This window comes from Phoca vitulina, unplaced genomic scaffold (assembly GCF_004348235.1).
Source record: "Phoca vitulina isolate PV1807 unplaced genomic scaffold, GSC_HSeal_1.0 scaffold33, whole genome shotgun sequence".
Lineage (NCBI taxonomy): Eukaryota > Metazoa > Chordata > Mammalia > Carnivora > Phocidae > Phoca > Phoca vitulina.
The window spans coordinates 7811027-7828031 of NW_022589736.1; the positions used below are offsets into that span (position 1 = coordinate 7811027).

A 17005-nucleotide genomic window follows, 5' to 3' on the forward strand; every position below is an offset into this window, starting at 1 on the left:
GGTTGAAAATCTTCATCAGGAATGAAGGACTCCCAGCTGTAGGAACGCTGCCCACAGGCCTCAGCTCTCAGGTCCCGTCCAGGATTGCCTTGACTGAAGACAGCTGCCTTGCCAAGGGCGTGCCCCCGACATGGTCACAAACCCTGACTTTTGCCCCTGTAGGTGCCCTGAAGCGTAATCCAACTTTTGGAACTCCTCAGAGAACGAGCTGAGGTATCTGTTGATCCTGAGTCACTGCGCAGCTTCTGTCTGATCTTGAGCTCTTTCACTCCCTTCCCTTTCCCAGGCGTCGATCACTCCCTGATAGACTATTTTCATACTGAGTCTTCATAGTCTTAGTCCTGACCATGCACAAAACCCCTTTCCAAAGAGACCCTCTCACAAACCACCTACAGCTTTACAGAATTGTTTCCCTTATTTCCAGTAAACCAAACACCTTAAATTAACTTTAATTCCAAGTATTTTCCAAGGTCACATGAACTTAAAAAACATTTGGGTTAGTTTCTATCTTTCTGAATTTTATTTTTTTAAAAGATTTTATTTATTTGAGAGACAGAGAGCGTGAGAGAGAGTGATATCACGAGCGGGGGGAGGGGTAGAGGGAGAAGCAGTCTCCCCGCTGAGCAGGGAGCCTGACCTGGGGCTTGATCTCAGGACCCTGGGATCATGACCTAAGCCGAAGGCAGACGCTTAACCGACTGAGCCACCCAGGCGCTCTATCTTTCTGAGTTTTAGAATGCCCAATTTTTACAAGTGCTTGCCTTTAAACAAACTAGAGCTCTTTTATAAATTACCTTTAGCAATACCATCCAGAGTTAGAGGGTCACCTGGGTGTTTCAGTCAGTTAAGCGTCTGCCTTTGGCTCAGGTCATGATCTCCGGGTCCTGGGATCCAGCCCCATGTGGGGTTCCGCACTCAGTGGGGGAGTCTGCTTCTCCCTCTCCCTCTGCCTCCCCCCCAACTCATGCACGCTCATGCATGCTCGCATGCTCACTCTCTCTCAAATAGATAAATAAAATCTTTAAAAAGGCAGAGGTAGAGAAAATTGTTCGCATTTACAACATACATAGACACAGAAATACACGAACAAGATGCAAAATCTTAAAGGCCCAACTTCCAAATATCTCCCTTTTACAAAACCTAATTGCAAGATGGTATTATATAATTTATGGATTTGTTAGTTGGTCATTTTTCTCCAGAGTCTAATGAATATTGTGGCCAAGCAGTGTTGCCAAAAGTGATTGCCCGGTTTTGGAGAATAGCCCAGAAGGCTGCATGTGGGGGAGTCAAAGTGTCATTTCCCATTTTCCAAGTAGAACATGGCTGGTTTTATTCAAAGAGATCAGAAGCTACAGCAACAAACAGACCAAACGAAGCCTGGAGTAACTCTGTGAGCATTGGTTCCTCCCCAGAAGTCAGGGCGGGGGGGTGCTTCATGGACTGAACCAAACAGCTTCCTTGTTTCTAGTTCCTCCCTAAAAGTCAGAGCTCCACCAAATGAACCAGACTGCTTCCTCGCCAGGCTTTTCTTAAGAGGCTAAGAGGCAGCTGAACAGGAGGAAGAAATCTAAGAGCCAAACCAAATGGGAGGAAGAAACAAGCTCTTGTGCCATCAGATAGGAAGTACTCACCAAGAGACATCTGCCCAAATCAAACCCCAAAAGTGTTTCCTTAAATTAAGCCCGAAGGTTGGCTGCACCCAGGCAGAATGGGGCCCCAGGGATGGACCCTAGGACAGAGAGCCAAGGCAACTGCTTGGACTTGTCACCAGATGTGCGACTGGCTGGGGGCCACTGCCGACCAGCCCTCAGCAAAGAACGCCTGGCTGGCTGGCTCGCCGGATCTGAAGCCGAACCTGAGCTTGTCTGCGCAATGCGCAGCAAAGACGGAGACATCAACTATGATCAAGTGTGCCGCAAGCAAAGAGTTTGCTGGGGGCAAGCCTCAGATTCACCTCCTGGAAGAAGACTCAGAGAAATTTAAGGGCAAGTGAAAAAAGCCTGGGTAAAGAGTTGCAGCTGTGTTTATGAGTCCCATTAACCCTTTGGCTGCCAGTGTCATACATGCTCTGTGCTGTTTGTAGGGCGCTAGGAAGTCCTCTGCCCTTCTCAGGCTCTGACAGGCACACGGGGGGAGTTTTCCAGAGGCCATGTGACATGTTGTCACCACAGACTGAACGCAGAAGCAGTTGTCTTCCGTTAAGCCAGACATGAAAAAGATTTGCAAAAATGTAAAACAATGCTACTCTTCTCTAAGTTTTTTCTGGAAATACAGTTGTTTTTGATAAAAACATTAACATGTGATAGGTTTAATTGTTACTCTTAAGAATAAGCATTTTAGTTCTAAGATTTGTGAGTTGTATTATTATATGTCAGGGGGTTGATCTGTTCTCATTGATCTTGGGAGGGGTCCTCTCTGCCTCTTGGACACGAATGCTTGTTTCCTTCCCCAGGTTAGGGAAGTTCTCAGCTACTTTTTGCTCAGATATATCTTCTAGGCCTCTCTCTCCACCCCCTCAGGGATCCCAATAATTCTGACATTGGAACGTTTCATGGCATCTCTCTCAGTCTGATCTCTTGGGTTTTAAGCTGTTTTTCCCATGCCGCCTCGGTTTCCTTCTTTTCAATCATCTTATCTTCTAGATCACTAATTCGTTCTTCTGCCTTGTTTACCCTGGCAGTCAGAGTATCCAGTTTAGACTGCGTTTCATTCATACCATTTTTAAGTTTGGCCTGATCTCTTTTCTGCCCTTAGGGATTCTGTATTGTCGCTAATATTTTTCTCAAGCCTAGATATCAACTTCATAATTGCTACTCTGAAGTCTATTTCTGACATCTTGCTTATATCCATATCCATTAGGTCTGTGGCAGAGGCCATAATCTCTGATTCTTTTCTTTGTTGGGGGTTTCTCCTCTTAGTCATTCTATTGGGGGGTGGTTGAAGGAATGTACAGAGTCCAAAGTATTAACCATGACCCAAGCAAGATGCACCCGTTTTATAGGGAGAAGATCTTTGCAAATGACATTACAGATAAAGGGCTGGTATCCAAGATCTATGAAGAACTTCTCAAACTCAACACCCAAAAAACAAATAATCAAGTCAAAAAATGGGCAGAAGACATGAACAGACTCTTCTCCAAAGAAGACATACAAATGGCTAACAGACACATGAAAAAATGTTCAACAGCATTAGCCATCAGGGAAATCCAAATCAAAACCACATTGAGATACCACCTTACACCAGTTAGAATGGCAAATATTGACAAGGCAAGAAACAACAAATGTTGGAGAGGTTGTGGAGAAAGGGGAACCCTCTTACACTGTTGGTGGGAATGCAAGTTGGTACAGCCACTTTGGAAAACAGTGTGGAGGTTCCTCAAAAATTTAAAAATAGAGCTACTCTATGACCCAGCAATTGCACTACTGGGTATTTACCCCAAAGACACAGATGTAGTGAAAAGAAGGGCCATATGCACCCCAATGTTCATAGCAGCAGTGTCCGCAGTAGCCAAAATGTGGAAAGAGCCGAGATGCCCTTCAACAGATGAATGGATAAAGAAGATGTGGTCCATATATACACTGGAATATTACTCAGCCATCAGAAAGGTTGAATACCCAACTTTTGCATCAACATGGGTGGAGCTGGAGGGGGATTATGCTGAGTGAAAGAAGTCAAGCAGAGAAAGACAATTATCATATGGTTTCACTCATATGTGGAACATAAGGAATAGTAGCATGGAGGACATTAGGGGAAGGATGGGAAAACTGAAGGGGGGGAGATCAGAAGGGGAGACGAACCATGAGAGACTGTGAACTCTAGGAAACAAACTGAAGGTTTCAGAGGGGAGGGGGGTGGGGGAATAGGGTAGCATGGTGAGGGGTATTGAGGGCACGTGTTATAATGAGCACTGGCTGTTATATGCAAATAATGAATCATGGATCACTACATCAAAAACTAATGATGTACTGTATGGTGACTAACATAACATAATAAAAAAAATAATTTTAAAATTCCTTAGCCTAAATTTCTTATGTGGTAAATATTAACAGATAAGACTCAGGTAAAGATACCTTCTTTGGAGCCTGTAATGTTGGAGCCTGTCATGTTTAGTAGTGTCAAGGGGTCCCAAGACCAAAGTGTTTGAGAACCGGTGCTTTGGAGCAATGCTTTTCCAAGTGTCAGTTGCAGTCCATTCATGATTTATGAAACTAATTTAGTGGGCTATGGTAAGTTTTTTAAAAAGCGAGGTAGAAATAAAATCTAAAAGAAGAAAGACTACATTGCACATAAGGTTAAATACTGTTTTATGAAACTGTTATTTCAGCCTTTTATATATGCATGTACGTGTGTATAGAATTGTAACGCTAAGTGGATTTCTTGGTGTGGATCGTGCTCAGAAAGTTTGTAAACACAGAAACCCTTGCATGTGTGGGTGGGAAAGCATGTACAAGCATGTTCGTTGCTACATTGTGGGCAGTAATTTGGAAACCACCTGAGTATCCACTCAGGGAATGGCTGAATCAAATGCGAAAAGAGCGATGTGATTAAACCCTGTGTAGCACTTCAATGAACTAGATAGGAAGCAGACTCAGAGTATAACATATATGTAAATAAGTACCTGTAAGATGGTACCTAGCCTTCTGGGACATACATGTAAACTTAAAGCCCTTTTAGGATGGGTCGGAAAGGGTGCACGCCAAATTCACAACACTGGCTACCTCGGGGGAGGGGGTAGAGATGACAGGTAAAGGGGATTTTGGCAAAACCTGTCATTCTGTTTTGAAAGGACTTCCTGGTTTCGTTGTCCCTCAGTCATTGGTGGGAACACGAGTGTTTATATATTTTCTGTTCTTTTCTGTAGCAGGCAGACAGATCCTGCAAGAGAGAAAGCCAAATCAATCCAAATACTGGATACAGGTTTTGCCGTTGTAATTCAGAAAACAGGAAATCATAATTATTTAGTCAGCAGATATTTGTGGTTCTACTCGTCGGCCACATCTGTGTTAAACTCCAGAGCATAGCAGACCAGACACTGGTCCCTGTCCCTACTGCTTTTCCAGTCTGGAAGGTCATTAACATTTGGTTTGGTGTTCCCTGCGTGCCGGGCCATCCATACACTTAGCTTGTATGAGTATCTCTTCTTCACAACAGTCAAGTGAACCAGGTACTGTGTTGTCTGCATCTTACGGATGAGGAGGCTGAGGCTTGAAGAGGCCAAGAATTTGCTCATTCGTACAGCCTCAGGCCTGGGAGGAGGCAACATGCTGGGTTGACGTGGGCCGATCTTTTAAGGCCCCTGTTTCAGCTCACTTGGCTTGAAAAGTCAATATACAAATAATTTTTTTTTTTTTAAAGATTTTATTTACTTAGAGAATGGGAGAGAGAGAGAGAGCATGAGAGCGGGGAGAGTCAGAGGGAGAAGCAGACTCCCCGCTGAGTGGGGAGCCCAATGTGGGACTCGATCCCGGGACTCCAGAATCACGACCTGAGCCGAAGGCAGTTGCTTAACCAACTGAGCCACCCAGGCGCCCAATATACAAATAATTTTTAATGATTCTGGGACAGGTCAGCATGAGATAAAAATCCAGAACCAGCCCTGAAATCCCATTATTTCGTGTTTGCCCACGTGTTTGCCTTTTTTTTTTTTTTTTTTTAAACTGGCCATTTTATCAAGATTCCAGCTGAACTGCTTTAAGCATCCTGTCTTGGAGATGTTACCGGCAGGGAAAACGCACAAAAACCGAGGGCAGCTGGGGCAGTCAGTGCTTTTCTCCTGCAAGGACTCGGCCATATCCGAAGAGCGTTTCCCACTCTGGTGCTCGCGGAGTTTCCAAGTCGAGTGTGGTGGAGACGTTGCTGTTACCCTCTTTCTCTCTGTCCTCAGGAGTACTTCCTCCAAGCAGAGCTGACCAGTAATGTCTTGAAGACCGGAGTGGTGCGCTGCTGCGTGGGGCAGTGCAACAATTCCATCCCCGTGGACACCGTGCTCACCATGAAGAAGCTCCCCATCACTTACGTATGTGGTCTCGGCAGGTTGTGCTTTCTGTAGGATTTGATTAAGTCGTTTGCATCTTCTTATATGCGAGCGTGGTCTGGGAGACTGGGTTGGGGCCCGACGCTTACAGGACCACTGTTTCCCTGGAGGGCCCGGTTCAGTTTTCCTTGGCTCTTCACCCCTTGCCTTGATAAATTCTGGTTTCTGCCCCAAAGGAATTTGATAGAGTGGAGTCTACCCTAGATGGCTGTGCTGTGGGATATGTCACCTCAGAGGTTTGCCCACGTCGGAAAACATCAGAATAATAAGGCTTAGTCTCTTGGTGGAAAATCCCTGCTGTCTGATCGTCCCCCTGACCTCTTTTTCTTCCCCCCTCCCTGCAGAGCAACAGGAAGGAAAACAAGGGTGGCTACCTCTGCCACTCCTGTGCGGAGCAGCGCATCGGGCCCTTGGCCTTCTTGACGGCCTCCCCTGAGCAGGTGCACTCCATGGAACGCACCATCGAGAACATAGTGCTGCCCAGACACGAAGCCCTGCTCTTCCTTGTCTTCTGAAAGCCAAGAGGAGCTTTCTCCACGGTATAGAATGCCTTGTGTGGACTCGAGTTACTTGAAGAAAGCCAGTGTGGGGTAGGGTTCTCACTCAGCTGAGACTCTGAATTCACTCACAGAGCATTTTTTGAGGAATACGAAGCCAACGAGAGTTGGACCTGCCATTTCTCCATTCCCTGTAGGTAGCCAGTTCCCACTGCCCCTGCTCTATGCGCATCAGGCGGGGGATGCGGGGGATGTTCTTTTGATAAAAAAACATTTTATGTATTTAAACTTTTATTACAAGGTTTCAATTAAACAGGCATTGTAGCACTGGCATACCACTGCGTGACACTGGCCTCAGCCCTGTGGTTTTTGAACTTTCTCCAACTTTCTCTTTGTCCCACTCACTCTTTTCAACATCTGTGTCCCTGCTCACATGATGATCAAGCAGAGTATGAGACTTCATGTCTGGGCGATAATTGACAGATCAGAACACGAGAGGTTTTTGTGCCGTGGGGAGTCACACGTGTATAACATGTAGTGTGTACCTTTGTCATTACACGGGGTTCACGGTTTGAACAGGGGAGCAACATAATACACGAAAAGACAAACACAGAGTGACAACAGCCAGACTTCTTGTGTTTCCCACCTATAGAACGGAGGATCAGAGAAGTGGAGTTGTCTGGCCACTGTGGGGGCGGGGAGAGGGGTCTCGGGAGAGACGGGAGATTGGTACCTGGTTCACTGCCTGGGGATGCTGGGTGGATGTAATAAAGCAATTCTTACAGAAACCGATGACAAAACTCACATCGTCTAGATGTACATGGATCTGGTATTTTTACGTTTCTGCCATACAGCACTTCAGGGATGCAGATGACAGGTGGGGGAGTTGGCACGGCATTGCCCAAAGAGCTCGCCACATCTAGTCTCTGAGCCCACCAAGCGGCGTCCAGGAGCGGGCCTCGTAGCTCCCGTTGTCACAGCCTCCCCTTAGCCTCCTCCATCAGCCTGGTGGAGCTTAGAATGCGGGCCGGTGAGTAAAGCAAGCGTGCTGTCGGATGGGGCTAGGGGTGCTCTAGAAGGGTGAATGCCAAGTTAATGTTTGCATATCGAGGAGTGTTCCCAGAATGGGACCTGAAGGCAGACGTGGGAGACTTTAATGGCCACGGGATGGGGCTGTTTCATCCGCTCTGCCAGGATTCCTGGCCTCGCCTTAATTAATGCTTAATGGATGACTCAGAATAAAAGAGCAAGTGAAAGGGATTTGAATTTGGGTTGGTCATAATTTTCATTGTCCTTCAAAAGAGGGATTTGGGGGAGGGGTAGTAAGCAAGGGTTCATTCACGTGTTTTCTGGAAATCAAATTGTGCCAACCAGAGGGAAAGCCACGTATTTGTTGGAGAAGTCATCAACTCACTGAGCCGTCATGGAGCACCTGTGGTGTGGCAGGGGCGGTGTACGTGGGCGTATGGACTCACAGTGTGGTCCCCGGCTCCCGGAGATTTGGAACCACAAATGTGATTGTAGTTGGAGGTGAACCAGGTGCGGGGGGAGGGCCGCAGGGGTGCTGAGGGATGGACGGGCATCCTTATCCACAGGGGAGGTCGGAGGGTGTCCTGATGGGAGTGATGCTGGAGTTGCATTTACCAACAGGACAGGCAGTTAGCTGGCTGTTCAAGGTGGAAAAATTTTCTAGGAGGAAGGACAAAAAGGACGTGTGTGGTAATGGTACTGCCAGAGCAAAATGTCAGGACTAGCATTTTGGTACGAGTTTTAAAAAATAACAGAATCTAGGAATATTAATACTAGTATTTCATTTTTTAAGTGTTAAGAGTTTTGTTTTGTTTTGTTTTTGAGAGGGAGAGTGCGTGAGCATTGGGGGGGAGCGGGCAGAGGGAAAGGGAGAGAGAATCTGAAGCAGACTCCCTGCTGAGCGTGGGCCCCAGTAAGGGGCTCGATCTCACAACCTTGAGATCATGACCTGGGCCGAAATGAAGAGTTAGACACGGAAGCGACTGTGCCGCCCAGGTGCCTCTCAAGTGTTAAGAATTTTTTTAAAATTAGTGAAACTAAATATTTGGTGTATAAGAAAAATAATTTGTACATAGCAGCAAAAATAGAAATTAAAAAAATAAGTGTTAAATATCTGTTGTCATTTTAATAGGAGTGATTAGATGAGAAAAATAAATGCATTACTCAAAAATGTAAACACTACATGAAAATGAAAATCCACTAAATCTTTTTAAAAGTAGAGTCTTTAAGATAAGAGGCTTTCATGATTTTATTTAGTTGGGAATGTTTTTTTGTGCAGGATTTTCTGTAGTCTTTTTTTTTTTTTTAAACCCACAATAATGGGGAAAATAAGGAAAATAGTTACAAGCTAGTTCCGAATATTTTTCTTTGGCTCATTAATTTTTTATTAATCTCTCTTATTTGATGCTCAGAGGAGATCTCTTTGAGTTAAGAATCTTCAATCTATTGATAGCCAGCTCTAGTTCTTCGTTTCAAAGAAAGCATTTCTGATTTGTCTCCACCTTCTCTTATTTTATCGTGTGTGTAGAGATTCTGATGCAGCTGCCCATATAGACATGAATGCTGTTACGTGTGAAGGTACTTGAAATAAAATAAGAATTGTTCTTGCAACGTAAGTGTTAAAATATCACAGTGTATCCTAGACCATGCGTTAGTTTGTTCCTTCACGTAATTATCCTCAAGACGTCTATCAGATTTTAGATTTTTAAGAATATAATGAGGTGATGGTATTGGGGCAACTGACAATATTTGTTGATAGATATTTTAAAATATGGCAGCATACCAGCCGCTGAAAGTGCAGCCACCGGGGGTGTGAGGCCTTGGGACACTCTGGGCTAGAGAAGAGAGGTCTGTGTGGCTGGAGTCTAGTGTGCGCACGGTAGTAGCAGGCTCGCAGGGGCCAGGCCGGCCATCCACGGACGTGAACAGCAGGCCAGTGAGTCTGAGTGTGATTTGGAAAGATTCTGAGGAATCATTGTAAATTTTAAGACCTCAGATTGCCTTTTTTAGGAAGAGCATGCCAGTTGTAGACTGGAGGACGTTTTACAAAGGTCAGGCAAATTAACTGTTACAGTCCCAGCACAGGGGATGTGTTGCTGGACTAGGGGAACGGAAATGGACGGTGAGGAGTGCTGCTGACTAGATGAGTGGTTCTCAAAGTGTGGTCCCCAGCTCAGCAGCGCCAACATCACCTGGGAACTTGTTAGAAATACAGATTCTCAGTCTGGGTCGCAAACTGTGATGTTGAGGCCCAGCTGTTGGTATTTAACAAGCCCCACAAGTGATGCTTTTGCACACTAAATTGTGAGAATTCTTGTTCTTGATGTTAAGAAGGTAGAACCAATAGGACCTTGAGAGAGCTGAGATGAGGATGGACTGTGGCAGGGTCTCAGCGGGACTTCCGGTCATCTGGCTTGTCGGCCGCAGGATCTGAGTGGGGCTTCCGGTTGTCTGGCTTTTTGCAGGGTAGATGAGGGCACCCTCCACTGAGGCAGAACGTGGGAAATTTAATAGGTTTGTGAACACAATGATGACTTCAGTTTTTGGCATGTTGAATTTGGGGTGCTTATGAGAATTCCAAGTAGGTTTGTCCAGGAGGTTGTTGGGGAAACGGATCTACACTTCAACAGATTGCTTTGGGCTGGAAATAGAGATTTTAGGGTTGTGAGTATGTAAGTGGCAGTTAAGGTAGTTCAGTTTAAGGGTCTTGTGCTTATTCTAGCAGAATAATGAGAATGAAAAGAGCACAGGTGTAAGAAGCCCCAGGAACACCAGGCCTGGGGTAAAGAAAGGAAGAGGATTTGGTGAAGGGAGTGATAACTGATGCCAGGAGATAGAGTTGCTACTGAGGAAGAGATGAGGAGCTTAAACAGAAGTGGACGTCCGCACCTAAGTCAAGTGAAGGTGGAAAGGTGTTTGTCTAACTGACACTCCGAAGTCCATGGTGGCATTAGCATGGACAGTTTCAGTGAGGCTAGAAGCCAGTGGGCAGTCAGATGTGGGTGGGGACTCCGGGTGATTTGGTGGACTAAACATGTCTTCTGAAACCATACTAAGTGGCAATAAAAGGATTTTTTTTTAAAGGCATAAACCTACAAGGGCAAAGAAAACAAAAAGGAGGTAATAGTCATAAAATTTTGGAAGTTGGAAAGCAGATAAGTGAGTAGTAACTGACTTAGCTCGTTGAGTAAACTGAGTCCTAAGCCCAAGAACTCTCAAAAGATGTGGGGATTGATGGCACTAGGTTCTTCTAGAAGGAGGGTGTAAAGGTGGAGCAAAAACCAGGAAGATTGGTAGAAAAATTTATTTAAAAGTTTATTTAGGGGTGCCTTGGTGGCTCAGTCGTTAAGCATCTGCCTTCGGCTCAGGTCATGATCTCAGGATTCTGGGATCGAGCCCCACATCGACTCGGGGGGGCGTCCCTGCTCAGCGGGGAGTCTGCTTCTCCCTCTCCCGCTTCCCCTACCTCCTGCTTGTGCACTCCCTCTCTCTCAAATAATAAAAAATCTTTTTTAAAAAGTTTATTTAAAAGCCAATTAAGGGGCACTTGTGTGGCTCAGTTGGTTAAGCGTCTGACTCTTGAACTCAGCTTAGGTCTTGATCTCAGGGTTGTGAGTTTGAGCCCTGTGTTGGGCTCCACGATGGGCATGGAGCCTACTTTAAAAAAAAAAGGAAAAGAAAAAGAAATAAAAATCATTTAAATCATCAGATTTCTGGGCAGCTTTTCATGCTCAACCATAGCAGAAGACCAGAGGTTTAATCTCTCAAGTGGACCATGTCACATAAGAGACTCGGCGTAGCTGAGGGCAGTGCCATAGTGAAAACAAGGCCATTGTCTTACTGTGCTTGGGCTGCTATAACAGGAGGCCACAGCCTGGGTGGTTCATGAATAACAGACATGTATTCCTCAGAGTTCTGGAGGCTGGAGGTCCAAGATCAGGGTGTCAGCAGATCCGATGTCTGCTGAGATCCTGCTTCTTGGTTCATGGACGGCCACCTTCTTACTGTGCCCTCATATGGTGGGAAGGGCAAGGGAGCTCTCTGGGGTCTCTTTTATAACACTAATCCCATTCATGAGGGCTCCACCATCATGACCTAATGACCTCCCGAAGGCCCCAGCTCCTGATACCATCCCCTTGGGGGTTAGAATTTCAACATTTGAAGTTTATACACACACAAAAACATGCACATACTGGCACACATACTCTCCGTGGGAGGTGGCCAGTTCCTTCGCTGGGGAATATAACCCACCTTAGCAGAAACACTGACAGTGACACCAGGGCTTCCCAAGGAAATTGGCCAACCAGATTACCCAGTGCCAAGAGCTCACAATCTTCAAACTCCACCCAAGTCCTCAGATTTTCAAACACATTAGTGCCTCACTTTCACATAGTAATAAACCAAGGATTGCCAAACATCTGAAGAGAAATTCCAAGGTGAAGGTTGGATATTAAAACAAACAGAATCAACTTGGAGGAAACAGTCCATGCAGGGAAAAGAAACCATCTAAATTTCTTAAGCATATTCAGAGAATAAGAGAAGACAGTGCATCCATGAAATAACAGGATCAAGATAAATATATATATCCACACACATATATGAATGTTTGGACGTAATTAAAAGTACGAAAAAACCCAATAGAATTGTTGGAAAGATAGTTTGAGAAAATATCCAGAAAGTAGAGCAAAAACAAAGATTAAAAAAGAGGAAATACGTAGTCAGAAATAATTTAAGCAGTTGAGCATCTGAATAATGAAAGTTTCAGGAAGAGAAAGACAGAATTTGGGAAATTAAAAAAAAAAATCATCAAAATTACCCACAGCCAAATACATGAGTTTCCAGATTCACATGCTCAGCAAATGCTCGGCAAAATGGATGAAAACTGACCTACGGTGAATTTGTTAGAGTGAAATTTTAGAAACACCAGAGACAAAGATCCTCCAGGCTCCCAGAAAGAAAAAAAGTCATCTGCAAATCAAATGTCTTCAGACTGCACAGCAACAGCACCGTGGAGCTGTACCTTCAGAACTGAGGGCAAATGATTTCCAGCTTAGAATTCTAAACCAAACCAAATGAGCAATAGGATAAAGGCACTTTGACACAACTATTTTATCTACCGAGAAGCTACTGGAGGATTGAATTATATCAAATCAAGAGCAAACCAAGAAGGAGGAGGACTCTCCTCTAAGAAACAAGCTATCCAATGCAGAAGGGAGCGGAAGGCATCCCACATGTTCCTGAACACCTTGGGAGGATACTTAAAGTAACAGAGTGTTCAGGCTGGAGTTGGTGATAAACACCAGAAAACGAAGCAAATGGGGCGGGGAAACAAGGACATCATTAATTCTCTAAAATTAAAGCAACAGGTTGTGTAGAGAAAAAGTAATGACAGGTAGTTTACTACCCCGCTCAGTTGCGCATAGGTAGGCTTCCTAATGTCAGTGTGTGTCTGAGGTAGGGAAACGTGGGGGGGGGGGGTGTTTGACCTCAGCTTTCACAGTAGGAAGTTGTCTACGGTGCCTGGAACTGAGAAATGGAAGTAGATGTCAATAGGAGCTTATCTAGAGATACAGGATGCACACCAAAACAATCTGCTCAAAGATTTTTAAACAATTTACTCCCCGCGGGGGGGAAGATAGAGAGATAGGGTGCCTTTCCGGTAAGGTCTCTCATATCATGATTGGTGTGAACTCCGCCTGTATGACAGGCCTTTAGAATAGGAGTGGGAAGTAGAAACCAGACACCGTCCACATAGATGAGCCTCAAGTGAGGCTGGGAATAGGGAAGACAGTGGATGGGGGGTGACGTGGCATCGGGGAGGGGAGTTCATCTTTATAGAGTGCAAGAAATGTGAGCATGCCTCCGTGTTGAGTGGGAACTGGCAGAGGAGCCGATGGAGGGAGGACACGGGCGAGGGGTGGCTGGTGGGGGGTGGCGGGGAGGGAGTACACGGGCAAGGGGTGGCTGGTGGGGGGTGGTGGGGAGGGCTGGGATCGGAGATAGGAAAGCCCCTATAAATGGCTAAGGAGGAAGTTTTGGTCGCTCTTACTCAATCATTTTAGTGTGTTTTTAGTGAAGTCACCATTCGGGTCACCCAGAGAGTGTGGAAAGTTTGAGGCTGATGTGGAGGGCACGTGTGGAAGTAGATAGCACCAGCTTGACCTCAACACCGTGCTTTTAGCAGATGCATACTTTTCTGTCCAGCTGCCTGGGGGAGGGAGCTGAGGTTAGATTCACACACAGTTTACTAAGCCCCGAACACACAGGGGCAGGGGCGGGGGGGGGGGGGGAGGGGAAATTCCCCCTGCCCAGAAAGTCCAGTCCCCAGGCACGTGTGGCAGTCCCCATACTCCACTCCTCTGGTGGTGCCGGGTCTGCCTCTGGGCCAACTGCCTGGATTGCAGAGGGACTTGGATGCCCCTCGAGATCAGACCACTTGTGGTCTAATGCTTTTCCTCCAGCCTGCTCTTTGCCACCAGTCCTTCTCAGTCCCCCTGCACCGCTGGGTTTGAGGAATGTGGGGTACACCGGGGGACTGGAAGCCGACTGCTTTGCATTGCCAGTGGATGGGTGCGGTAAAGCTGGCCCCAAAGGAGGCGGACCAAGAGTCCCTCCAGACCCGGCCCCAGACAGATGAAGACCTCACGTACCCCTTTCTGAGGTCTCTTTCAATAAAGGCCTTCCCCTTAGGCTTTGAGGGGTTTCAGAGCATTTGGAGGGGACTCCCTTCCTCCCTGGCTACTTAATTACAGATTCTCCAAGTGAGTGCAGTAGTGCTGTCCCTCATGTTCCTCACCACCCATGATTTTATATATTTCCTATTCCTAGTGGTTTGGAGTAAGAGGTAGACTAAAGAGAGGAGTTTCAACCCTAAATGCCTCTGCTTGCTTACTCCATTCAATGTTTTAGCCATGTTGCAAACATCCAAAATGCAGCTCTTGATTTCTTCCCCCGCCCCAACTAGTACCTCCCCGCACCCTTCTTTACATCAGTAAAGGCACCAACGTGCAAATCCTTTTGACCTGACCTCTCGTGAATCTTGAGTCCATCCATTTTTCTCCATTATCCTCCTCTTGAACCGGTGCTCTTGTCCCGCCTGGCCTGTGGCCACGTCGTGCAGTTGCTCCGTGCTTCTGCCGGCTCATTTCTCCTACTCCCCACGCGGAAGCACACTGCGTCTTAAAATGAAGGCAAAGTTACGTCAGCCTCCTGCTTAAAACCCTCCAGGGGCTTCTTGCTGCCTCAGGATCTCAGTCTAACTTGCACCTCAGGCAGAAGAGACATCTGGTCTACCTTCAACTGAAGCTCACGTTTTAAGGGCCTTCCTGAAGGCCCAAGAAGGAGCCAACACAATATCAGCACCTCGGTTTTGTTTTCCTTTCTTAAATGTCCAATTCAATGGTTCTGGATCTTTTTAAGTCATCACTTTCCTCATAATGTGTTTTCCTAATCTGGGCCCCCAGTAAAACAGGTAACGTTTTAATCTGTTGCTTTACAACTACGTAACAGAGGGGCCCTGGCCTCCTAGCCTAGAGTAGTAGGGACCTTACTACCTGCCCTCTGTTCTACTGCCTCTGCTCAGTCAGTTCCCCATATTAGGGTCTGGTAGGATATCCCCATTTTCTCTTACCAAATTCAGTATTGGATTTTGTATCACTTTTTGGGCCGTAACCCAAAACAAAAACTCTAAAGGGCATTGAACAACAAATGTTATGATTTTACCTAGGAGTGCAGAGGAGGACAGACTGTAGGGCGGCAACATAAGCCGCTTGGCACTGTTGTGGAGAAGCCAGGTTCTTTTGCCTCTGCCCTTTGCCCCGGCTGACTTCCCTGCAACAGGCTATTTGCAGAAGTTTTGGGCAGGGCATCCAGATGCAGCAGTGGCAGTGAGAAGCCTGTCTTCTGTGGCTCTTAGGAGCCAGGACACCTTTCCCAGAAGCGTCCAAGCCGACGTCATACTTCCATGGTCACAACTGGGTCACCTGCCCAGTCCTAAACCAATCACTGGCAAGGGCCTGGCTTCAAATCATCAGGATTTCCTTTCCTGGAGCTTGTGGCTGTCCACTTCCTCTGATGTGCATGGCTGCGTGGAAGAGAAGAAATACCTAAATGTTGGGACTTGTTTGAGAAGGAAGGGGAGGGGTAGGTAGCTACCAGTAGCTGATTCTCCAGTATATAAACAGATCTCATTTTGTACTTTGTGCTTTTGGCCCTCTGCCCAGAGGATTGAAGAATCAGCCCTGGGTAGGTAACCATCTCAGTTCGTGGTGATGGTTATCTACCAGAAAGGGGCCATTGGGTAGAGCCAGGGATGCAGCGGGGAAGACCCTACATCCAGTCCCTGCAAGACCTTTGCTCTTGAAGTCTCCTTTATTTCAGTTTGTTTGACATGTGGTTACTGAGCGATCGTGCTGGAGCCCCAGCTCACAGCCTGCCATCTGCCTTACTCTCTCTTGTCTGTGTCCCCGCCTCTGTCCTTGCCCCTTGTAGAACCTTCCCTGCCTGTTTCTGTTTACTTCGATCTTGCCCATCCTTCATCGTAAGTCCCGTCACTTTGAAACAGACTCCCCAAACATCTAGGCCTTTTAGTGATTTCTTCCTTTCCCAGACATCTGCAGCATTATTGTGTTCATGACCCCTGTGGCATTTGTATCGACTAAACTTGCGGTATGAGCTCTTTGTTTTGCTTTGTTTCGATGGGTCTTTTTTTGGCCAGGCTGTAAGCCTCAAGGATAAGTCCCAGGTCTTCAGTTTCAGCATCTCTAGTGTCTAGAGAGAGAGAGAGAGGACAGACACATGCCAGGCACAAAGCACTTTCGAGTATCCCTTTTGCTCCTCACCTTGGTGAGAAGGACCATACATGTACCTCCTCTTTAAAGATGGAACCTAAGGGATTCTTCCAAGCTGACAAGACCAGCAAGGTAGAAAGAAAGCTTGGCCCCCAGGTCTTCTAAGTCCTGTGTTCCTTCCACTGCACAAAGGTAGTAAGAAGCAAATGCCACATTTATAGGGTGCACAATGAATGTTACGGGAGCCCAGAGGCAGGGGATTTTGTATGTTTGAGTAGTTAATAAAGGCTCCCCCGAGAAGGTAGAAAATCGAGCTGCCTCTTGAAGGGTAGATTGGATGTGGAGAGGATAGCACAGGACTGACAAATGAGTTGATGGTGAGTGATGTGCCTGACCTGTGAGAAGACAGTAGGGCAGTTCCTGGGAGGCAAAGGGAAGTGCAGTGAGGGAGGTGGCGCAGAGCAAAGTTCTGGATGGCCTTTGTGGGAGCTGTCCGAGTCTCTTCCCTTGCAGACCAGGAGTCGGGAGGTGGGTCACTAGAAGAACAGGCTTCCTCTTGCAAGATTACTCCTCAGCCCAGGAAGTAGTATTACCTTGAAGTGAGGAGCAGCGTGACCAGACAAAACTGGGGGCTGCTTCTGAGGACAAGGCGGGGT

At 46.4% G+C, this 17005-nt stretch overlaps 2 protein-coding genes across 5 annotated transcripts in view; one reads left to right on the forward strand and one right to left on the reverse strand.

Moving 5' to 3' along the window:
* Window positions 1-17005, forward strand: part of FBH1 (F-box DNA helicase 1) — a 150729-nt gene that overhangs the window by 45238 nt on the left and 88486 nt on the right. For 2 of the 4 annotated variants that reach the window (XR_004301967.1, XR_004301968.1), the window contains exons 19-21: window positions 5885-6016; window positions 6379-6573; window positions 7386-7561. Coding sequence is in view for 2 of the 4 variants with exons in the window: in XM_032425887.1 (XP_032281778.1) it covers window positions 5885-6016; window positions 6379-6549 (303 nt within the window). In the remaining 2 variants the exon portion in view is untranslated. Of the gene's footprint in view, window positions 1-5884; window positions 6017-6378; window positions 7306-7385; window positions 8293-17005 lie in introns of those variants that run through there. The other 2 variants (XM_032425887.1, XM_032425888.1) reach the window with 2 other exon arrangements.
* Window positions 13595-17005, reverse strand: part of IL15RA (interleukin 15 receptor subunit alpha) — a 57560-nt gene continuing 54149 nt past the window's right edge. The window contains exon 7 of the mRNA XM_032425898.1: window positions 13595-15643. Within this exon, the coding sequence (XP_032281789.1) occupies window positions 15562-15643 (82 nt within the window). The 3' untranslated portion in view covers window positions 13595-15561. The remainder of the gene's footprint in view (window positions 15644-17005) is intronic.